Genomic DNA, 25,146 nt, shown 5'->3' with positions numbered 1-25,146 from the left:
TTCTTTTAAAATATTTAGTTTTTAATATTTTATATTTTTGAACATTTTTAATATGCCTGTGCTTTTAGTTCCACTGTGCAAGAATGAATTGGCTAGCCAGAGATCATGCATGCGCATATACCTCAAGTATTGTATCACTTCCCTGTTACTGATCATAGCAACAGGTGGTAATCCTGTGCACATCGGTAACAGGGCTTTACTGTGCAATTCTGCAGTATTATGATGTCATGCATCATGTAGGACACCAGTCTCCAGAAGAACAGCACTGTCCGGTGCATCCTCAGGAAGCACTAGGTGGCTGTACAGGCTCCAGTGTACATATCTGTTGTACAAAGGAGGTTCTGGACAGCACTACAGAAGCGATACTCGCTACAGGGTGCTGTTTAGGGACCATTGGCGTAATTACAGGGTGCAAGGGCTGCCGTTGCTCTGGGGCCTAGAGGCTTAGGGGGGCTGGACCCAGGTTATAAAGTTGCATTCCAATTTCCCAGATTTGCCTGCTAAGCAATTGGTCTGATATACAGTATTGCCCAGTCTAAATTGTATGACATTACACTTTCCGTGGAAGGTGTGTGTAGTGGCTGTTTGGTAAGAGGGCACTGTAATGTGGCACAATATGAACTAGTGGCCACAGTAATGTGGCACATTATGAACTGGAGGGCACTGTAATGTGTCATAATCCGTTTCGCTCATTTGTAATGTGGAGGGCACTATAGTGTGGCATAATATGAACAGGGGACACTGTAAATCATACAGATGTGTCTTCTTACATCTTTGCTCTGTGCACTACAAGTCGTGCTAAACATAACGCGTGAGTGCCATGTGACTCGGTAGCTCAGAGCGTCTTTTTTTGCATTTTTTTTCAGTGAAAATGCGTCTTAGATACAAAGTAATGCAACGCACAAGCAGCTTCTGCTGATTAAAATGATATGCAGCATGCCTATATTCTGTGTATGACTGTGATGCAGTGTTTTCATGGAATACACTGTAACGTGGCATTTCAGATGTAGATACAGCTGCTATAATACACATAATATAGGCATGCTGCATATAATTTTAATCAGCAGAAGCTGGTTGTGCGTCCTATTATATTATTTTGTGTCTAAGATGCATTTTGGTGGAAAAACGCAAAAACAGACGCTTGGCACTACTGAGTCCCGCCACGGCATCTAAACTCTTGTCCTCAAGAACCACAGATCAAGTTTTGTGGATATCATTAATCATGCACAGGTGGGTTAATCTATTTTGCTGTGTCAGTAATTATACCACTTGCTTCCATGGACAGAAATCTTCAAAACATGACCTGCTGGGAAAACTTAATAGTTGAGGTTGAGAACGAGTGCTCTAGATAAATACTTACACCTTATGTTCACTTTGACTTCCTTCTACATTTTGTTTTGTTAAGTCTTGACAAACCAGCCCCTTATTAAGTTAATTAATGTTTTAAAAATGTGGTCTTCTAGCTACAGTAATTAAGTTTGTGCAACTATAGAAATGTGTAACAGGTTTAATCTAGATGGGAATTTTCATTTATTTTAAGACTCTGTATTATTAATGTCTGGACATTTCTGCACTTACCTTTGCTATTTACCAATCACTTGATATTTAAGCCAAGCATCTAGGGAGTTTCTTTTGAATGCAGGATGGAATTCAGAGTAATGAGTCAGATTTTCCAGGCTCAAAAAACCACTAAGGGTTTGATGTGGTTGTTCACTTAGGCTTTACCTTTTGTTTTCTTTTGAATCTCATTGAGGATTCAGAAACACAGATGCAATGTTCTACCGACACAATGGACTTTGTTATGGTCTTCTAAGGTCACAAAAGACCACAAGGCATATTTAAGTGTCTGTCATGAAGCCTGAGATAATCTGGCAACATAAATATATATATTTCAAGTCAATTTCACTTTTCAATTGAAACACATTTTAACAATACAGTTTACTAACATACCCAAAAGGCCGTTGATTGCCTGGTTTATAGGTAATTATTTATGAAAATACAATATGAAGACAGTCATTAAATTTTTTTCCCTTGCTATCATGCTACAGTACATCCTAACTGCAGGGCTTGAATCTGTATTGAATTGCGGCTTTTTGTGGAGTTTTCATGCTACACATTCTCCGGAACGAAGTGTGCACAAGTACAGGCGAAATATCAGTTGTTGTTGACTGTTTGGAACATATTTCTGTAATAGACCCAATTTCAAGCCTATATCGTACTAGCTGGATGGAAGCTCTGGATCCCAGCTGTCAATATTCCATTCCCAACCCGCACCAACAATATAGGTGAATACAAACACACATGTTTTGGACCGAGTTTTGGATGGGCTGTTGTAGATCATCTCTTGCTATGTCATCTAAAACTGAGCATTTGCAAGTATAGTACGCACTGATAAGAATGATATGCTGCCGAAGCAGTGTTGTGTGTGTGTGTTGTGTGTGTGTGTTGTGGTGTGTGTATGTTGTGGTGCGTATAGCTCTGCATACGTGAGAAAATCTGCTGTTTCTGTACATGTTCTTTGCCATTATGACTTATTTGCATGTAAAGCCCAATACAATAATTTTAGTCTGCAATAAGCTGCTTGAAAAGTACAATGTCTGCTATGTCATCCCAGAACTTAATATTAAACATTACTAAGCACATGCTATATTTGCTGCTACATTCTAGAAGTAGGAGCTGTAGGGTAGAAAATCTTTATTTACTTCATATGGTTATTGCTGAAGGGGGTAATTCCAAGTTGATCGCAGCAGGATTTTTGATAGCAACTGGGCAAAACCATGTGCACTGCAGGGGAGGCAGATATAACATGTGCAGAGAGAGTTAGATTTGGGTGTGGTGTGTTCAACATGCAATCTAATTTGCAGTGTAAAAATAAAGCAGCCAGTATTTACCCTGCACAGAAACAATATAACCCACCCAAATCTAGCTCTTTCTGCACATGTTATAACTGCCTCCCCTGCAGTGCACATGGTTTTGCCCAGTTGCTATCAAAAATCCTGCTGCGATCAACTTGGAATTACCCCCGAAGTTTATAAAGTAATGTTTCTGACCTTTTGTTTCTCCAAATATTCAGAAAAGTGACACATGTTTCTACTATGTCTATATTATTTTATGGGAGGGATTTTATAGATATTACCCCTTTTTTAACCCGTCACTGACAATGTTCTAATGAAGTAAATATTTATATAACTAACAGCTTAATAAGTGGGTTGAACTGTTATATGCTTTGGCATAGCAGTGTGAACCCGTAGATACTACTGCCATTTACTGGAAATGAAAACGAGCTGTCTTCCAAATACATTACAGTGCAGCTTGTGCTGTAGGTGTAGTGCCCTGTGTAATGACGTTGGCACACATTCCATGCTCTACATTCCTAACTACTTAGGCTACACTGGAGAAAAGCTCTTTCAGTAATAGTGGTGGTGGGGAAATACAGGGACAAACAAGGGGCACATGTCTCAGATGCTAAGATCTAAAGCCCCCTACACACACGATGATGTGCCGCCGAGGTGCCCGATGGGCGATACGGCCGGCGGGCGACCCGGCAGCGGGGGGGGGGAGTGACGGGGGAAGTGAAGTTTCTTCACTCCCCTGTCACTCGGCTCCATAGCAGTGCATGCTAATATGGAAGAGATTGTCCATATTGGCCTGCATGCATGAGTGACGGGGCACCAACGATGAACGAGTGCGGGGCCGTGCATAGTTCATCATTGGTGCCTACACACTGACCGATATGAATGAGTTCTTGTTCATTAATGAACGAGAACGTTCATATCATTCACTGTTATCTGCCAGTGTGTAAGGCCCGTTAAGCCTTGCTTTGAAGGAAGACCATTAAGGTGCATACACACTGAGCGTTTCTGCCCAGCATGTATGCACAGTGATGATCGCTGACATCACTGGGCTGAAAATCGCTCAGTACATACACAATGAGTGATTTCCCCCCCCTGCCCAGCGATGTCAGCGGGGGTGAGCGGCTTTCCATAGCAGGACGCTATGGAAAGCCATTCACCACGCCGTTCATGTGCTGGTAATACCAGCAGATGAACAGCGGCCTCCGGCGATGAAGCGGGAGCACGCATCAGTGCTCATCGCCGGGGCATACACACTGGGCGGTTTTGAGCTGAAAGCACCTCAACACACCAAAAGTGACCTGCTTTCAGCTCAAAATCGCCCAGCGTGTATGAGCCTTTGAACTTCTATAGGATGTGCGAAAGCAATACATTTAGGAAAGAACAGCTGGTTGCCGATTATCCTGGTAAATAAAGTCCTATGTCTATGTAGTAATAAGAAGAGTTTATTTTGCCTATTACAGAAAAGCTGACCATGAAGCGTGGTATACAGTATGCCTTGTTTCGGGCATCTCAGAGAGATGATACACCTATACTGTAGCTTATTTGGCCTAACATATGCAGTATACAGTTTACTGGGGTTGGGCCTACAGTAGATTTGTGTGTTGCTGTGCAGATATTGCAGGGGGATGCTGTGCTTCAAAAGGGATGTACAGTATTCTCTGCAATATAAAGTCAAGTATGGTGTTTGGTAGGATCAGCACCTCACCTAAACATACTTTATGCCAAGGATTGGTTCTGCACATAATTTAAGCCAGGTACAAACTTTACAATAAATGCTGCTGATCCGAGAAATGCTCTGGAGCGACAGATCATAGTATCGGCCAGGACGTTGGGAACGAGATGGGAACAATAATCGCTGATTGGACCAATAATTGGATAGTGTGTACCCGGTTTTACTGTCATGATTTCAAAGACATGGTAGGAACTGGACCTGTAAAGGACTATTCTATATATTTAAAAACATATTTTAAAGATAACATTAAACTATGTCATTTTTGAAAACCTATAACCTGAACAACATATTTACCAATGCCCATATTTTGCATGAAAACGTACACTATATGTAGGTTAACTATTTTCCCATTCAATGTCTGCAAACTTGAAAGAAACCTTAAATGTGGTCCTTGCTGTGGTCTCCTCATCTGCTGTGTGTTATGACTACAGTATGAGAACCAAAGCTTGTGAAGCTATAAGGCTAGGAAATGGTGATAAACATTCCCCATAAGAACTGTAACATTATACAAAATATTCCAGTCAAACATATGGACAGCTAGCACATCATTATTACAACGCTGAGGCATAGAGAACCCAACAATTTCCACCTATTAATGAAGATTGTGGGAACACTTTAATCATGGAGATTAGATAAACTAGCTGTATAAATGTGTCTGTGTTTTACGTATATAATATTAATATTGTACTGTATGTATAACCTGAGGCGGGAGAGAGAGAAAATAACTCTTCCTTACTCAGAAATACAAAAGAAATACTTTTCGGCAATGTCACTATAAACCATATTTCAGCAAGTGAAGTATAAATGCTGAGTATGATTTTGTTATCCAAGGAGATCAGAAATGAACATATGAAAAGTAAATAAGTAACAGTCTGCTCAGAGCTGCATCCATTTTGCCAAAGCACTGCAAGGAACATTAACCTCATGATATCATGTTCTATTCACATTGCACTAACAGCCCAGTCAGTCTCTTGCTGTGGTTACTGCGGGATCAGTACTAAATGCCGCCGGCCAGAATCCCGGCGGTCGAAATACCGACGCCGGAATCCCGACCACACAATCCCGACAGGTGTGGCGAGCGGAACGCAGCCCCTTGCGGGCTCGCTTCGCTCGCCACGCTGCGGGCACGGTGCCTCGCTACGCTCGGCACACTATTATATTCTCCCTCTATGGGTGTCGTGGACACCCACGGAGGGAGAATATGTCGGGATTGTGGCGGTCGGGATTCCGGCGTCGGTATTTCGACCGCCGGGATTCTGGCCGGCGGCAATCTTGACCGCATCCCGTTACTGCTTTTGTTAGCAGTTTCTGAATGCACTATGGAGGAACATAACACACCTACTGTATATGTTCATAATCATGTGGACAACATGTGTATTATGCTTTGCGTGACTATATAATATCCTCAGGAAGACCAGTATTATCAAAGCAACTCATAGTCTTTGTCTTAAGTTGCAAAGTCATAAGTTGCTGTACTTTGCTGCTGTCTTAGATGTGTGTGTGTGTGTGTGTGTGTGTATATATATATATATATATATATATATATATATCTCCCGCTGGCAAAGAGATTTGCAGGATTTCACTGGTGGGGTGTGGATTGAAAGATGGACAGTACATAGATGGCAGTCAATAGGCCGATACCAGGTGGCCGACTGTCAATAGGTCGACAGGATCAAAAGACCAATATACAAATGGTTGACACAGAAGAGGTTGAGGGTGAATTTTTTTTGTTATTTTAATCCTAGCCCTTCCCCTAGTGCTTAACCCGAACTGCACCCTTCCAAAGCCTAACCCTCCTCTAAGTGCCTAACCCTAACCATCTGCTCTGGCACCCTAAACCTAACCCTCCCCCATGTGCCTAACCCTAAAAATCATGAAAAACTATTTGTTTACTTTTTTGTGTCAACCATTTAATTGTTGACCTTTTGACCCTGTTGACTGTCTATGTACTGTCTATCTGTCATACAGATACCCTCTGGTATATGCTGCCCCATGCAAAGGGAAAGCCTATTTAAGAAGGATTGTGATCTACGACCATGGGAGATATTTTAGAATTTTCTTAGCTGTTAAGTGGTTATAACCTTTCCCCACCTTTTCATTACATGTACTGAACTGTTGGTGTGCCAAATGCCACCGCATGGTGTAGAAAAGGCCATCTGCATTGGTGCACTCTATTTCTTCTGCAGCTACTGCATTAAAGCCATGGCTCACAGTGTATATGGCACAGATTGGACTGGCAGTGGCTCATGTGCATATTAGTGCCTCAATAACAACAAACCTTCAGTCATAGCATGTATTTCCCCAGCTACACAGCAGTATGTACTCTTCATGTTATCAGGTGTAGTGGATCATTACAGTTAATGGTGGGAATCTAGAAAGACCCTCACTAAACAGCTGCATGGCAAGGAACCTCTGCAATGATTAGTAAAATTGGTAGATTTTCATCTTACAGATCATAAGACATTACACGTCAGCATGAGTGTCTCTATACTTAGTGTTGGTGCAACACTTATTCATACTTGCCGACTTTAAATGTCTCCTCTCCGGGAGAAGCCCGGAAAGGAGACTCTGCAGGAGACTTAGGGGGGCGGGGCTGGACTATGACATCATTAAGCCCTGCTCCCACATCGGAAAATGCTGCAATTCGCGGGTCCGCGGGAGGGGGTGGCGCTAAAATGACGTGATTTGCGTCATTTTAACCCTTCCCCACCCCACAGACTCGCGTATACGGGAGTTTATCTCTTCATCCTGCCCACATCATTAGGGTGCGAGCAGGATGCGGGAGACCTGCCTACTTTTCCGGGGGTGTGGAGGGCTACCCCAAAAAACGGGAGCCTCCCGCAGCTTCTGGGAGAGTAGGCAAGTATGCATTTATTAAGAGATTGTGAATAGTGTCTAATCATCACACATTGGCCCTCATTCCGAGTTGTTCGCTCGCTAGCTGCTTTTAGCAGCATTGCAAACGCTAAGCCGCCGCCCTCTGGGAGTGTATCTTAGCATAGCAGAATTGCGAACGAAAGATTCGCAAAATTGCGATTAGAAATTTCTTAGCAGTTTCCGAGTAGCTCGACACTTACTCCTACACTGCGATCAGTTCAGTCAGTTTCGTTCCTGGTTTGACATCACAAACACACACAGCATTCGCCCAGGCACTCCCCCGTTTCTCCAGCCACTCCGGCGTTTTTCCCAGAAACGGCAGCGTTTTTTCACACACACCCATAAAACGGCCAGTTTCTGCCCAGAAACACCCACTTCCTGTCAATCACACGCCAATCACCAGAACGAAGAAAAATCCTCGTAATGCCGTGAGTAAAATACCTAACTTTTGAGTAAAATAACTAAGCGCATGCGCTCTGTGAACATAGCGCATGCGCAGTAAGCAACTAATCGCAATATAGCGAAATTCGGCAACGAGCGAACAACTCGGAATGAGGGCCATTGTTTTATTTGTATCCCTGTGCTTGGTTTTCCTGGAGAGTATTGATATTTCTAGATTAAATACAAAATGAAATCATCTAAACAGAGTGTAAAAATGTAAATAATGGGTATTCTGTGGCAGTTTGTAGAGAATTCTTGAGCTAGTACAGTATGTGCCAAGTTTATGTCATGTTTTATGGAAGGGGCTACTTTTACACTGTTTTACTTACTTACAGTATGTATACTGTCTATCATGAGAAGTACAGAATGAGGGTGGTTCAATAAGTAAGGTAAAAAGTCCTCTCGTGTGTGTAATGTTCTCTATTTCATGCTAATTTCCCATCAGACCAGAGCAGGTAGATCACTGCTTCCCCTCACGGCCATTAGACTGCGCCTCATATCAGTCCCCACATCAGATGTTAGGTGGCGGGGCTGGCGGAAACATGGTCACACATTAAGGTGCGTAGTGTGATCAGATTTCTGTATCTAAATGGCACATCAACCCAAACCTGTTTCCATGACATATACATTATCATCGTACACCTCAACTAGCTGGCGATGAATTTCAGCTGCTGATGTGTCATTTAGACACAGAAATCTGATCACACTAAGCACCTCAATGTGGGACCATGTTTCCGCCAGCCCCGCCATCTTTAAGCTGATTTGGGGACAGTATGACTGATATGAGACACCGTTTAATGGCCGTGAGGGGAAGCATTGGTCTACCTGCTCTGGCAGGAGATTAGAATGATATAGAGAACATTACACACATGAGAGGGGTTCACTACGATATGCCGGTGGTCGGGCTCCCGGCGACCAGCATACCGGCGCCGGGAGCCTGACCGCTGGCTTACCGACAGTGGCGAGCGCAAATGAGCCCCTTGCGGGCTCGCTGCGCTCGCCACGCTACGGGCACGGTGGCACGCTACGCGCACCACACTATTTTATTCTCCCTCCAGGGGGGTTGTGGACCCCCACGAGGGAGAATAAGTGTCGGTATGCCGGCTGTCGGGCTCCCGGCGCCGGTATGCTGGTCGCCGGCATACTGAAGACCACCCCATTAGAGGTCTTGTTACCTTAGATATTTAACCAACCTCCTATCATAGAAATATAAAGATCAAATACATTTATTTTCCTGCATTCAAATATATAGCATACCAAGCCCGTGTACATAATACTTATTTTCCAAACAACTCTCTGCTCTCTACTACAAAAAACATACTACCCTTGAAAATGTAAAAGCATATGAGATTGAAAAACAAAACAAAACATTTCTTTACCATCTACCTACTTTATAAACTCAATTAAATTGCTCTTTGTAAGTAGGGAATAAAACAAGTCATAATTGTGTTACTGGGAAATAAATAGCTTCAAAAATAATTTTATTATGTAATTACCACATACTTGCCTAGCTGACCCTCTCCATGAGGGAGAAAATGCTCTGTTCCTGGACTTTCCTGGTAATGTATGATTGCCATCACCTGTGGTGAAACACCATTCTTATCAATTAACTAAATCACCACAGGTGATGGCAATCATACATTACCAGGAAAGTCCAGGAACAGAGCATTTTTTCCCTCATGGAGAGGGTCAGGTAGGCAAGTATGAATTACCATCAATTTTGATTTGTATAATAGTTACTGTATTGTATTGTCTATGAGTCTCAATAATTGAGCTGAATAAAACGATAGCTAAACTTTACAGTATTACTCATCAAAAAACCCCACGCTCTGAAGGCAAAAGAAAACAATGGCACAATCCTCTTTTAACTCCCTGCATCTTAACTCTGATAAATCAATTGGTCTTAGTCACTAAAGAGGAAGGGAAATGACTGATTTGTGACAGCAGTTTCCCTGATAGCCATGAAGTGAGAGTGTATTTCTTGTGTGGTCAGAGAACTCTAGCGACCCTCATCTGAAAATAAAGTGAGTCATTATAGCTGGGAATAGGAAATGAATTGTTTAAATAATAGCAGCATAACAGTTCCTTCTTAGCTGTGACTTTCCCAGCTGGAATGAAATCCTGAATACTTCTGCTATTAAAGTCAATGCGTTTCTTAATAATTTTTATTATCTTCTCTCCCTCCTTTTCCCCTCCCTCTTCCCTGTGTAGATTTACACTGACTGGGCAAATCACTACCTTGCAAAGTCTGGTCACAAGAGGCTGATAAAGGATTTGCAACAAGATATTGCTGATGGTGTGCTGCTGGCAGAGATCATTCAGATCATTGGTAAGTCAGCTTGAGACTATACACTGAGCAAAAGGGGAGGGATGGTCTGGGTGAAGTACAGTAGGTTGGCAGAAGTTGGGTGGCTTTGGACTTGAAAAGGTTAAGTTTCAATATGCCTGCACGACAGTTACTAACTCCAGATGTCTCAGCAGCTCAGTTTGTTCTGTGAGTTTGTTTGAAAATGTGTTTGTATTAAAATGCTGGGGAACTAACCGTACAAACGTTACATTACAACGGCTTAAAGTGTATCCTCCACATGCTGAAATGTCAGAGAAGAAGATTTGATCAAACCATATGTCTCCCATGTGTGCATTTTGTTTGCTGTAGGGGATATTCTTCCTGGGATGCCTTGAAACATTATCCCTGACCATGCAGAGACAATTGGGGAGGATTTCATGTTAGCAGTTATTTGGCAGGGGCTGGAGTATTAGCAGTAGATCACATTCACACTTCTGCTCTTGTAGATTTGTGTATGTTTATGTGTGGCTGGGGGCAGAGGGTGTACAGTTCTTGGAGTGCAGCAGGTAAGTGAGTGCACTATACCTTAACTTTCATTTCCAACTCCCTTACCTGCGTCACTGACTTGTCTCTCCTGCTTCTCTGTACAGCAAATGAAAAAGTGGAAGATATTAATGGCTGTCCAAAGAGCCAGTCCCAGATGGTAAGTCCAGCCTTTAATGGTTAATGATTCCTAAGTAGCTGTGTATTAAAGTATGTCTACAATGTGACCAGTGTCTCAAAATGATTGCATCCCCTAATAATAGAGTGTGGGTCACTTGTCCATTTTCTTGGAATTTGCTGAAACACAGTCAGGGAATAGATTTATATGTAGCTGCATTTATCACTTTGTTGCGTGATTATGTGTCTGTGTGTGACATGGCAAATAAACCTCTCTGCCTGAACTGCTACATAATAACAGGTGCACTACTGCCTGATACAGTATCTATTATTAATATAGCTACTAAGTTCTCAACATTTGTCTTGAAGTTGCTAGAAATTGCAATTCAAAATTGTGGCAGCCACATGACTCTATGGGGGCTATTGTAATGTGTGTTCTTTAGTGATAATTTAAAGGGCGCCCATTTTTGCTATTCAGTTGCTCTGTGTGCCCTGCAATTACAGCGCTTATCGTGCCCAGTTAGACGGGGTTTAGCCGCATAAGTCGGCAAAACCCACCTAAAGTAATGTGACGGGGAAAAGTCCTGTTTGGTCACCCAAGCAGCTGATTTTTCACACATTTCAGTTCACAGCCTCCGGAGGTGCGAGCTGAAATGTGACTGCTGCGGCTAATGGGCATCTGGGAGCAACATTTGAATAGCGCCGACAGACACAGATTAGTATTCCACACCTTGCAAATATTTGAATAGCCCCCTAAGTATTATTTATGTATTTTCATCAACTAGTGTGAAATAGCACTGATTTAATAATTAATGTCTGATTATAGAGCTGTATGTATTAATGTCAATACAGTAGAACCCTAGAGCTGTTTGTAGAGCAGAGCTGTGCCTTGTGTTCCAAAATGGACCAACACTGTTCCAAAATGGACCAACACTGACCTCTGCCGCCAAAGATGTTATGGCGCATTTTGGTGCAATAAGGAGGAAGACAAACAGCACCACAAAAGTCCACATGCAGAAATGAATATCATTACCTTGTTTATCTTGTATGCATGCTACACCCCCTTTTGCTCTGTCCCAGTTTCTCCTCTGGCCACTACCCAAATGGGGGCCTCTTCAAGGTTGTGTGATGTTTATTGATGCACTTGATCAGTAAATAGGAATCTAACCAGTTGGCTGTTTTAAAAATTTGTCACAACGGTGAGTCGCCCTATTTTATAGGAATACATTTCTAGTAATGTTTCAATGTACTGACTAGACTAACGGACTGGATGATAACAAGACCATTTTCCAATACAAATAACTGTTGGCTGGAAGTTTTAGGTTTTCTTATAAACAACTTATACTAGCAATTTTATATTCTTGTGATGTTGCAGTTGCCATTGTAGCCTATGGGCTACATTTCACAAAATGTTTTGGATTCCTCCATAGTAATAACTGCTTGTACATTCTCGGTCTAATGTGCAATAGCTGTGTACAAATTCAGAAGTGACCAAATAAACCATCACTTCTTACTGATTACCGGAATGGTCTCTATCCCAGTGACTGCCATTTAGTAAATTAAAGTGAGAGAAGGCTACTTCTTGCGGTGGCAACAGCAAATCTTAATTTGGGGCATACCAGGTGGTTTCATGAGAAATATTCCCCTAAGGCCATGAGCTGAGCTGCTCTGGTTGCTCCTGAGGACTCCTAGCAAGTGAAAAATAAATAAACTTCTCTTCTCTGGCTCATTAATATAATGTAAACAGATAACTATACCATTGGCATTTTTTATTGATTTGACATACATTGCTATCATGACCTAAAAGGTCTAGATAAATTGCTCTTTAAAATGGTACCACTAAGAAGATGTTCTTCTCCAGTGATCACAAAACTAGCTTAAGGTTATGTATTAATGTTTTACAAAATAATTACTCATCATTATACACAACTACTATACTATGCTAAAAATATTACTTCTGAAAAATAAGAATTTACTTACCGATAATTCTATTTCTCATAGTCTGTAGTGGATGCTGGGGACTCCGTAAGGACCATGGGGAATAGCGGCTCCGCAGGAGACTGGGCACATCTAAAGAAAGCTTTAGGACTATCTGGTGTGCACTGGCTCCTCCCCCCGTGACCCTCCTCCAAGCCTCAGTTAGGATACTGTGCCCGGACGAGCGTACACAATAAGGAAGGATTTTGAATCCCGGGTAAGACTCATACCAGCCACACCAATCACACCGTATAACCTGTGATCTGAACCCAGTTAACAGCATGATAACAGAGGAGCCTCTGAAAGATGGCTCACAACAATAATAACCCGATTTTTGTAACAATAACTATGTACAAGTATTGCAGACAATCCGCACTTGGGATGGGCGCCCAGCATCCACTACGGACTATGAGAAATAGAATTATCGGTAAGTAAATTCTTATTTTCTCTAACGTCCTAAGTGGATGCTGGGGACTCCGTAAGGACCATGGGGATTATACCAAAGCTCCCAAACGGGCGGGAGAGTGCGGATGACTCTGCAGCACCAAATGAGAGAACTCCAGGTCCTCCTCAGCCAGGATATCAATTTTGTATAATTTTACAAACGCATTTGCTCCTGACCAAGTAGCTGCTCGGCAAAGTTGTAAAGCCGAGACCCCTCGGGCAGCCGCCCAAGATGAGCCCACCATCCTTGTGGAGTGAGCATTTACAGATTTTTTGGCTGTGGCAGGCCTGCCACAGAATGTGCAAGCTGAATTGTACTACAAATCCAACGAGCAATAGTCTGCTTAGAAGCAGGAGCACCCAGCTTGTTGGGTGCATACAGGATAAACAGCGAGTCAGATTTCTGACTCCAGCCCTCCTGGAAACATATTTTCAGGGCCCTGACAACGTCTAGCAACTTGGAGTCCTCCAAGTCCCTAGTAGCCGCAGGCACCACAAATAGGTTGGTTCAGGTGAAACGCTGAAACCACCTTAGGGAGAAACTGAGGACGAGTCCTCAATTCCGCCCTGTCCGAATGGAACATCAGATAAGGGCTTTTTCAGGATAAAGCCGCCAATTCTGACACGCGCCTGGCCCAGGCCAGGGCCAACAGCATGACCACTTTCCATGTGAGATATTTTAACTCCACAGATTTAAGTGGTTCAAACCAATGTGACTTTTGGAACCCAAAACTACATTGAGATCCCAAAGTGCCACTGGAGGCACAAAAGGAGGCTGTATATGCAGTACCCCTTTTACAAACGTCTGAACTTCAGGGACTGAAGCTAGTTCTTTTTGGAAGAAAATTGACAGGGACGAAATTTGAACCTTAATGGACCCCAATTTCAGGCCCATAGACACTCCCGTTTGCAGGAAATGTAGGAATCGACCCAGTTGAATTTCCACCGTCGGGCCTTACTGGCCTCGCACCCCGCAACATATTTTCGCCAATTGCGGTGATAATGTTTTTGCGGTTACATCCTTCCTGGCTTTGATCAGGATAGGGATGACTTCATCCGGAATGCCTTTTTTCCTTCAGGATCCGGCGTTCAACCGCCATGCCGTCAAACGCAGCCGCGGTAAGTCTTGGAACAGACAGGGTCCTTGCTGGAGCAGGTCCCTTCTTAGAGGTAGAGGCCACGGATCCTCCGTGAGCATCTCTTGAAGTTCCGGTTACCAAATCCTTCTTGGCCAATCCGGAACCACGAATATAGTGCTTACTCCTCTCCATCTTATCAATCTCAGTACCTTGGGTATGAGAGGTAGAGGAGGGAACACATACCCTGACTGGTACACCCACGGTGTTACCAGAGCGTCTACAGCTATTGCCTGAGGGTCCCTGGACCTGGCGCAATACCTGTCGAGTTTTTCCCAACGGTTTATAATCATGTGGAAGACTTCTGGGTGAAGTCCCCACTCTCCCGGGTGGAGGTCGTGCTGAGGAAGTCTGCTTCCCAGTTGTCCACTCCCGGAATGAATACTGCTGACAGTGCTATCACATGATTTTCCGCCCAGCGAAGAATCCTTGCAGCTTCTGCCATTGCCCTCCTGCTTCTTGTGCCACCCTGTCTGTTTACGTGGGTGACTGCCGTGATGTTGTCCGACTGGATCAACACCGGCTGACCTTGAAGCAGAGGTCTTGCTAAGCTTAGAGCATTGTAAATGTCACTTAGCTTTCGGATATTTATGTGAAGTGATGTCTCCAGGCTTGACCATAAGTCCTGGATATTCCTTCCCTGTGTGACTGCTCCCCAGCCTCGCAGGCTGGCATCCGTGGTTACCAGGACCCAGTCCTGAATGGCGAATCTGCGGCCCTCTAGAAGATGAGCACTCTGCAACCACCACAGGAGGGACACCCTTGTCCTTGGTGACAGGGTTATCCGCTGATGCATCTGAAGATGCGACCCGGACCATTTGTCCAGCAGGTCCCACTGGAAAGTTCTTGCGTGGAATCTGCCGAATGGGATTGCTTCGTAGGAAGCCACCATTTTACCCAGAACCCTTGTGCATTGATGCACTGAGACTTGGCTCGGTTTTAGGAGGTTCCTGACTAGCTCGGATAACTCCCTGGCTTTCTCCTCCGGGAGAAACACCTTTTTCTGGACTGTGTCCAGGATCATCCCTAGGAACAGAAGACAAGTCGTCGGAACCAGCTGCGATTTTGGAATATTGAGAATCCAACCGTGCTGCAGCAACACTACCTGAGATAGTGCTACACCGACCTCCAACTGTTCCCTGGATCTTACCCTTATCAGGGAATCGTCCAAGTAAGGGATAACTAAAATTCCCTTCCTTTGAAGTAATATGATCATCATTTCGGCCATTACCTTGGTAAAGACCCGGGGTGCCGTGGACCATCCATACGGCAGCGTCTGAACTGATAGTGACAGTTCTGTACCATAAACCTGAGGTACCCTTGGTGAGAAGGGTATATTTTGACATGAAGGTAAGCATCATTGATGTCCCGAGACATCATGTAGTCCCCTTCTTCCAGGTTCGCAATCACTGCTCTGAGTGACTCAATCTTGAATTTGAACCTCTGTATGTAAGTGTTCAAAGATTTTAGATTTAGAATCGGTCTCACCGAGCCGTCCGGCTTCGGTACCACAACAGTGTGGAATAATACCCCGTTCCCTGTTGCAGGAGGGGTACCTTGTTATCACCTGCTGGGAATACAGCTTGTGAATGGCTTCCAAAACTGTCTCCCTGTCAGAAGGAGACATCGGTAAAGCCGACTTTAGGAAACGGCGAGGGGGAGACGTCTCGAATTCTAATTTGTACCCCTGAGATATCACCTGAAGGATCCAGGGGTCTACTTGCGAGTGAGCCCACTGCGCGCTGAAATTCATTGAGACGGGCCCCCCACCGTGCCTGATTCTGCTTGTAAAGCCCCAGCGTATACTGAGGGCTTGGCAGAGGCGGGAGAGGGTTTCTGTTCCTGGGAACTGGCTGATTTCTGCAGCCTTTTTCCTCTCCCTCTGTCACGGGGCAGAAATGAGGAACCTTTTGCCCGCTTATCCACGAAAAGACTGCGCCTGATAATACGGCGTCTTCTCATGTTGAGAGGCGACCTGGGGTACAAACGTGGATTTCCCAGCTGTTGCCGTGGCCACCAGGTCTGTAAGACCGACCCCAAATAACTCCTCCCCTTAATAAGGCAATACTTCCAAATGCCATTTGGAATACGCATGACCTGACCACTGACGTGTCCATAACCCTCTACTGGTAGAAATGGACAACGCACTTAGACTTGATGCCAGTCGGCAAATATTCCGCTGTGCATCACGCATATATAGAAATGCATCTTTCAAATGCTCTATAGGCAAAAATATACTGTCCCTATCTAGGGTATCAATATTTTCAGTCAGGGAATCCGACCACGCCAACCCAGCACTGCACATCCAGGCTGAGGCGATTGCTGGTCGCAGTATAACACCAGTATGTGTGTAAATACATTTTAGGATACCCTCCTGCTTTCTATCAGCAGGATCCTTAAGTGCGGCCATCTCAGGAGAGGATAGAGCGCTTACAAGCGTGTGAGCGCTTTATCCACCCTAGGGGGTGTTTCCCAACGCACCCTAACCTCTGGCGGGAAAGGATATAATGCCAATAACATTTTAGAAATTATCAGTTGTTATCGGGGGAAACCCACGCATCATCACACACCTCATTTAATTTCTCAGATTCAGGAAAACTACAGGTAGTTTTTCCTCACCGAACATAATACCCCTTTTTGGTGGTACTCGTATTATCAGAAATGTGTAAAACATTTTTCATTGCCTCAATCATGTAACGTGTGGCCCTACTGGAAGTCACATTTGTCTCTTCACCGTCGACACTGGAGTCAGTATCCGTGTCGGCGTCTATATCTGCCATCTGAGGTAACGGGCGCTTTAGAGCCCCTGACGGCCTATGAGACATCTGGACAGGCACAAGCTGAGTAGCCGGCTGTCTCATGTCAACCACTGTCTTTTATACAGAGCTGACACTGTCACGTAATTTCTTCCAACAGTTCATCCACTCAGGTGTCGACCCCCTAGGGGGTGACATCACTATTACAGGCAATCTGCTCCGTCTCCACATCATTTTTCTCCTCATACATGTCGACACAAAAGTACCGACATACAGCACACACACAGGGAATGCTCTGATAGAGGACAGGACCCCACTAGCCCTTTGGGGAGACAGAGGGAGAGTTTGCCAGCACACACCAGAGCGCTATATATATATATACAGGGATAACCTTATATAAGTGTTTTTCCCCTTATAGCTGCTGTATAGTTAATACTGCGCCTAATTTGTGCCCCCCTCTCTTTTTTAACCCTTTCTGTAGTGTAGTGACTGCAGGGGAGAGCCAGGGAGCTTCCCTCCAACGGAGCTGTGAGGGAAAATGGCGCCAGTGTGCTGAGGAGATAGGCTCCGCCCCCTTATCGGCGGCCTTATCTCCCGTTTTTTTATGTATTTTGGCAGGGGTTAAATGCATCCATATAGCCCAGGAGCTATATGTGATGCATTTTTTGCCATCCAAGGTGTTTATTATTGCGTCTCAGGGCGCCCCCCCCAGCGCCCTGCACCCTCAGTGACCGGAGTGTGAAGTGTGCTGAGAGCAATGGCGCACAGCTGCAGTGCTGTGCGCTACCTTGTTGAAGACAGGACGTCTTCTGCCGACGATTTTCCAGACCTCTTCTGCCTTCTGGCTCTGTAAGGGGGCCGGCGGCGCGGCTCTGGGACCCATCCAAGCTGGGCCTGTGATCGTCCCTCTGGAGCTAATGTCCAGTAGCCTAAGAAGCCCAATCCACTCTGCACGCAGGTGAGTTCGCTTCTTCTCCCTTTAGTCCCTCGATGCAGTGAGCCTGTTGCCAGCAGGTCTCACTGAAAATAAAAAACCTAAACTAAAACTTTCACTAAGAAGCTCAGGAGAGCCCCTAGTGTGCACCCTTCTCGTTCGGGCACAGAGATCTAACTGAGGCTTGGAGGAGGGTCATGGGGGGAGGAGCCAGTGCACACCAGATAGTCCTAAAGCTTTCTTTAGATGTGCCCAGTCTCCTGCGGAGCCGCTATTCCCCATGGTCCTTACGGAGTCCCCAGCATCCACTTAGGACGTTAGAGAAAATGTTATTTTGGTTTATTTAGCAAGCCTTTACTATCACCTTCTGTACAAAGTATACTTTACTTGATATGGCGTGGTCTGTTAAAGTGAAGGGTGACTTTTCTTTCATGCTGGAGCTTCAATGTGTTAGTAAGGCTTGTAAGTATTTAGCTCTCGCTGTTGATTACCTTAATCATGATTGTTTTTGAATACCTGCACAGTGCACTCAGGGTCGTAAATAAGGTGGTGTGACTGGCCAGACCGAGCACCACAAGGCGGGAGGCAGTGGTCTGCAGCACCCGTCAATTTTCTGTTTAACTCAATTCCACTTTTACCTCTTTAATCCATGACATCACCTGGCCACGCTCATCTCCTATCAAGTCCTTAAGCACCTTTAGTCACACACACCTTTATTTAAGGCACACATTTCCAAATACTCTGACAATTTTCCATACAGGAATAAAATAGCTCCATGAGTAAGGTCATAGGTTTGATAGTATTTTGAAATGTGTGCTTTAAATAAAGGAAGATGTGACTGAAGGTCCTGGGTATGACTGCTAAGAAATGTGATTTAAAATAAAGGATAATATAACTAAATGGCAAAGAGATCTCAGATTAAGTGCCTGACTGATGGTATTAGAGTATTGGAGTCCAAATCCATTTTCTTGGGAGTGTTCATCTGTAAATATATGTGTTCTATAAATGTATCTATCTATCTATCTATCTATCTATCTATCTATCTATCTATCTATCTATCTATCTATCTTTATATATATATATATATATCACGTGGCAAGGGACATCATAGCAAGTGCTTTCACTGGGCGCCAGAGCTTCCCGTATGTGTGTGTTTGAAAAATGTGTTTTTTTTTTAATAGAACTTCTGATTAACAAAGCAAATATATATTAAGACAGTGTAAGCATGATTTTGCTTTTATACACAGTAAACATACTTATGTTAATGGAGGTAGGTTTCTTTTATTTCCAGCCAGAAAAATCTCATTGAGATATTAGAGCTGCTACTGTACATGTCCTACTTAAAAAATGTTAAGCACAATTTGAATTTTTCTTTATGAATGTCATGACTTTGGTAAATGAAGTCAATGTTGGACGTATTGAGTCACATTAACACTGTGCACAGTCCTCTAAATATCGCCCAATGCCGTTAAAATCTGATCAGCGTCATCCCCTATGTCCAGATTGCAGGCTAGCAGGATATTACAGAAGTAGTCTAGTTTCTCGTGTTTCCAAGAAGGAAGCCTGAGAAGTTGATGGAAAGAGAAAAATGTGCTGGTAGTTTAGACAGAAGAACAAATTTCACACTGAGGGTTCGTAGCCTGGTGGAAACAGTTTGTGAAATCTGATAGATTCTTATTCTGTTGACAGGAGAAAATCTTTTGGAAAACAACGGAAGTGATAAAGGGTTGTTTGTAATTGGCACACAGTTATTGATGCAGCGAGTAGTTTACTTAAGTGTGATGCTTCACATAATATGTTCAAGAGGCTGAAAAATATATATAATTTGCACATTATTTACTGTTTTAAATTCAGCTAATGTATATAATTGAGTGTTCATTCCCTAACAAAGGCTATAGCTAGCAGAAAAGATACATCAATTAACAGGATTTATTTCAATACCCTGGGTAGAACCTCAGAAAATCAAAAGTTATGCACTTATTTGGTTGTTTTGGGATACAGTATTGTATGTCTCCATATCAGCCAATTGAATAAACTCTGTGTGTGCTTAAGATTACCGGTACCACATGTAATGTTCAACAAAATATACAAACATTCTGTACTTTGAATTTTTTCAGTTATTCACAGTTAAATAATAAATGAATAATATTGTTGTTTACGAAGTTTAACAACTAGTCATTTAGAAAGAGAGCGAAAGCACCAACTGTACAAAGTTAAATAATAAATAACTAATAAAAGTGACATTTTATGTCATCTTATTTTCATAGTGCACCACATGATGGCAATGCTTGTCTTTCATGTGTTCTCTTAACATCATTTGGTAAAACTCCAGACTTTTCATTTGGTACACTTGTAGACTTCTCAGTGGGATTACAGAGTGAAGTGAAATAAGGGATTAAAAAAACGTGTTGAAGTATTAGCTGTTCCTTTCAATCATTTTTGATACATTGTCTAGTAATGTCTGCATTATGTATTGATATAATCAGTAGTGGATCTTGCCACGGGCAAGCAGGACTTTTGCCCGGGGCGCCGCTTTCCGGAGGGCGCCGCACCAGGGTAAGATCCGCTGCTGCTGTGCCCCCCGCTGCCCGCTGCCGCTGGCCGCTGTGAAGGGAAACTAGAGTTTCCCTTCGTGGAGAGGTCCTTTACTGTGCGGTGCGCGATGACGTCATCGCGCACCGCACAGCAAAGGTCCTTTCCACGAAGGGAACTAGACGCTATGCGTCTAGTTTCCCCTCGTGGAGAGGACCTTTGCTGTGCGGTGCGCGATGACGTCATCGCGCACCGCACATTAAAGGACCTCTCCACGAAGGGAAACTCTAGTTTCCCTTCATAGCGGCCAGCGGGGGGCAGCGGGCAGCACATTTCAGAGCGCTACAGTAGTCTGTACAGGGGGCGTAAATGAACACGCCCCCTGTACGAAGCCACGCCCCCATTGCCGCCCGGGGCGCGCAAAGCCCCAGAACCGGCCCTGGATATAATAGTGACAGTATGCACTTACATAATTATTATTATCCTTTATTTATATGGCTCCATATGGGATCTGCAGCGCCCAATTACAGATTGCATAAACAAATAAACAAAACAAGAGAACAGTGATTTACAATTCAAGACAATATAGGACAAGTACAGGGTATAAACATACTGTAGCTGCGTCTGCAGACGACACTGAAATGAATATCAGGGAGGCAGAAAATCAAAAGATTTGGTGTCGTCAAATTGAGTATTGAAAAGAAGATAATTTAAGTAAGAGATTGAAAGGGAAGAGGGCTCTGCTTGTGAAAGCTTAAAGAGGAGGGGCAGACAGACAAGCATAGGCGGATCCAGGGGGGGGCACTCCCGTGTACCCCCTTTCGTTTCTGACTTCTTTTTTTATCAGAAGGAGAACAGCAGCAGCACTTTTGCTATTTCCATCAGTCAGATTTGATAAAAGAGCCGGCAGGCACTAGGACTCGCCACGGCTCTAACAGCAAGTCCATGTGGTAACCAATAGGGAGGCTGGAGCTGCAACTCCAGCCACCCCATGCTCACACCGCAACCTACCTCCCCCACTGCCAGCCGGCCAGAGTCCAGCCCACTCGTGGGGTTCAAATGCCAGCATTGAGTAAGACTGTTACTTATGACGGCGCAGAAGGCTTCATTAGCCCTCACTGCACCGCACAGTTTCACAGCGCTTTCTCCGTCACCTCCTTTACTACCATGCTAGGTGCAGTCACACTTAGCCTCAGCTTTGAGAAGGCGGCCCGTGTGATTGTTACCGGGCTGTCCTGCAGATATCTTATGCTGCTTGCTGGAGATCCAGCTGGCTGCTTCTGCTAATCAAAGATGGGCAGTTCGTGTCCTACAGTCTGAGTCTCAGTGCAGTGCCCAAAACAAGGTATGCTGCACCTGCTACCACCAGCTAAAAACTCTAATAATTATATTGTGCTGGGGTGCCTTCCAGGCTCCCATAACTAATAGAACCGGTGACCAACATTTCAAGGCCCAATCAGCCTTTTCATCAGGGTGAAACATTGGCAATAAACCAGGATGCGCTCCTACAGCCAATCATTACCTGATGGCGTATTCTGTGAGGCCACGCCCCCTGTGATACCACTCCTCTTATCTGGGAGCACGCGTGCCTTAGGTACATGTAAATATAACTATTACCATTACCCTATCATGGTGCCCCCCCTTTCATTTTCTTCTGGATCCGCCCCTGCAGACAAGGGTGACACTGATGGGGTAGCAAGTGAGTGTGGACCAGAGAGGGATTAGGATGAGAGATTTCTGGGTGTTGTGAAGAATTGAGTCTTGCGAGCCCGTTTGAAGTTTTGTGGAGAGTCTGAGGGGGAAAGGTAAAGAATTCCAGAGAAATGGAGCAGCATTTGCAAAATCTTGGAGGTAGGAGTGGGAGGAGGTAATCAGTAAGCAAGAGAGGTGACGTTCGTTAGTGGAGCAAAGAAGATGGGCAGGATTATAAAGGGAGATAAGGTCAGGGATGTGAATGGGAGAGGAGTGGGTGAGGGCTTTGTGAGTGTGAGAAGCTTGAAATGGATTCTGAAGGGGAAGGAGAACCAGTGAAGGGCTTGTAAGAGAGGGGAGGTGGATGTAGCGCGTTTTTTGAGAAAAATGTGCCGGGCAGCAGCATTTAGGATAGATTGTAGTGGAGAGAGGCTTTTGTCAGGGATGCCAAATAGGAGATTACAGTAATCCAGTTTGGAGATGACAAGTGAGTGGGATAAGGGTTTTAGGTGGTTATTCAGAGTTGTTAGCAAAAAAGCACACTAATGCGCAAAACCATGTTGCACTGCAATTGGAGCAGATATAACATGTGCAGAGAGAGTTAGATTTGGGTGGGTTATATTGTTTCTGTGCAGGGTAAATACTGGCTGCTTTATTTTTACACCACACCCAAATCTAAATCTCACTGCACGTTACATCTGCCCCACCTGCAGTGCAATATGGTTATGGCAATTAGTGTCCTTTTTTGGTTTGCTAACAACTAGAGTTGAGTGGGTTTGGTTCCATGAGAACCGAACCCCCCTTCCCCCTGAAATTTGCGATCCGAGCGGGGCTCGAGTTTTTCCGCCCGCCTCGATGACGTAATCGAGGCAAAATGTCATCATCTCGCTGTCAGATTTTCGCAGGTGTTGGATTCTATATAAGTCCCCGTGCATCAGCGCCATCTTCACTCCGGCATTGAAGAGTGTACTGGACAGACGTGAAAGGCTCTGATCCTGGAAATATTTTTCCTCTGAAAATTACAGGTTTGTGAGAGGTGCTGAATGTGTGGTTTGAAGGAGAGGGAAGAGTCAAAGATTACTCCAAGACAGCGTACTTGGGGGCTAAAGGAGATATTAGCAGTGGCGTGCGGTGAGGTCAGTGGCTGGTGAGGCACTGCAGCCATAATGTCCGCCGAGTCCTGCCAACGAAACCTACCACCGTGGAACCAATGCCCGCTACCGTCTCCATCCCTGATGCCCGCTACCCCCACCACTAATGGCCTAGGCCCCCCGCCACTAATTTGCATCTCAGTCCAATACCGTCGCTGCCAATGCCCGCAGCCTGCCTGCTCAGAAAACTTGTGATGAGCAGGCGGCTAATACATTGTACATTTTTATAAAATAAATATTAGTATTTAGGACTGGGGAGGGAGTTGGAGGAGGACATGAATGCAATTTTGTTGTCCAGGGCTTCCATTAACTTAATAGCGCCGTGGGTGCGGTGCTATTGATTTAATGGAAGTCCTGGACAACAAAATAGCCAACAGTGGGTGACAGGGAGACGGTGACGCCAGGTAGTTGACAGCAGTGGGTGAGAGGGTGACAGGGAGACAGTGACGCCAGGTAGTTGACAGCAGTGGGTGAGAGGGAGAGGGTGACAGGGAGATAGTGACGACAGAGAGTGTGACAGCAGTCGCTGACAGGGAGAGGGTGACACCAGCGAGAAGGTGACAAGGAGAGTTTGATGCCAGGGAGACGGTGACAGCAGTGGATGACAAGGAGAGGGTGACACCAGCGAGAAAGTGACAGGGAGAGTGTGATGCCAGGGACACGGTGACAGCAGCGGGTGACAGAGAGTGAAGCTAGGGAGAAGGTGACAGCAGCGGGTGACAGGGAGTGACACCAGGGACAGGGTGACAGTAGCGGGGGACAGGGAGTGACGCCAGGTAAAGGGTAACAGCAATAGCAGTGGGTGAGAGTATGACAGAGAGAAATAAAGGGTAATGGGGATAGGCAGTGAACGACTTATAGGGCTATTTACTTACCTGGTCCTGGGCCTAGAACTGCAGTGTGACGCTTAAGGGCCCCATACACTAGACCGATAATGCCCGATTTCAGCCCAATTCGGGCATTCAGCCCGATATATTGGGTGAAATCGGGTATTTTTGGTGTGCTTTCCCCCCGATCCGGTGCGTGTTCCCGTGTGCATTGGATTGGATCCCCCTAGATCCGACATATCACGAGTGCTGAACTCGTTATATGTCGGATCCCGCAGCTAATGGATGGGAAAGTAAAAGATACATCGTATACAAAATAAACTGCATATGATATATCTAATACTATCCTACCAACAGGGGGGATGCAGGGAGGTTGGAGGAAATCTTATATGACATGACAGACCGTCATGTCGTATAAGTGTATAAGAAACAGCATTGGCACCCCCCCCTCCACATATTTAAAATAGGGCCAGTACGCGCAACAAAAATATAGGGGCATGGCTTCATGGGGATAGGGGTGTGTCCACAAAATAATACCAATGCATATTAAGCTGTACAATAGTCTCCATTATTCAAATTACGCCGCACAGTAGCGCCACTTATACACATTACACCAGGTAGAATCCCTGTCACACATTACGCCTGGTAGAGCTCACTTTTACACAGTACGGCAGGTGTTGTCCCCTTTTTACACAGTACGGCAGGCATTGTCCCCTTTACACAGTACGGCAGGTATTGTCCCCTTTTACACAGTACGGCAGGCATTGTGCCCTTTACACAGTACGGCAGGCATTGTCCCCTTTTACACAGTACGGCAGGCATTGTCCCCTTTTTACACAGTACGG

The 25,146-nt window shown here is 44.6% G+C and overlaps 1 protein-coding gene and 1 long non-coding RNA gene across 11 annotated transcripts in view; one reads left to right on the top strand and one right to left on the bottom strand.

The window, feature by feature from the left end:
- LOC134932727 (uncharacterized) overlaps positions 1 to 10,884 on the bottom strand; it is a 152,755-nt gene extending 141,871 nt beyond the window's left edge. Inside the window, exons 1-2 of the long non-coding RNA XR_010179463.1 lie at positions 10,805 to 10,884; positions 1,579 to 1,868 (exon numbers count right to left, since the gene is read on the bottom strand). This is a non-coding gene — a long non-coding RNA (uncharacterized LOC134932727). The remainder of the gene's footprint in view (positions 1 to 1,578; positions 1,869 to 10,804) is intronic.
- NAV3 (neuron navigator 3) overlaps positions 1 to 25,146 on the top strand; it is a 1,127,960-nt gene that overhangs the window by 650,981 nt on the left and 451,833 nt on the right. For all 10 annotated transcript variants that reach the window (XM_063927407.1, XM_063927402.1, XM_063927399.1 and 7 more), the window contains 2 exons: positions 10,117 to 10,234; positions 10,843 to 10,895. In XM_063927407.1, the coding sequence (XP_063783477.1) occupies positions 10,117 to 10,234; positions 10,843 to 10,895 (171 nt within the window). The remainder of the gene's footprint in view (positions 1 to 10,116; positions 10,235 to 10,842; positions 10,896 to 25,146) is intronic.

Source organism: Pseudophryne corroboree, chromosome 6 (assembly GCF_028390025.1).
Source record: "Pseudophryne corroboree isolate aPseCor3 chromosome 6, aPseCor3.hap2, whole genome shotgun sequence".
In the NCBI taxonomy this organism is placed as follows: domain Eukaryota; kingdom Metazoa; phylum Chordata; class Amphibia; order Anura; family Myobatrachidae; genus Pseudophryne; species Pseudophryne corroboree.
Note: the sequence above shows the minus strand (reverse complement) of the source record. Positions and strands in the feature narration are given on the sequence as shown.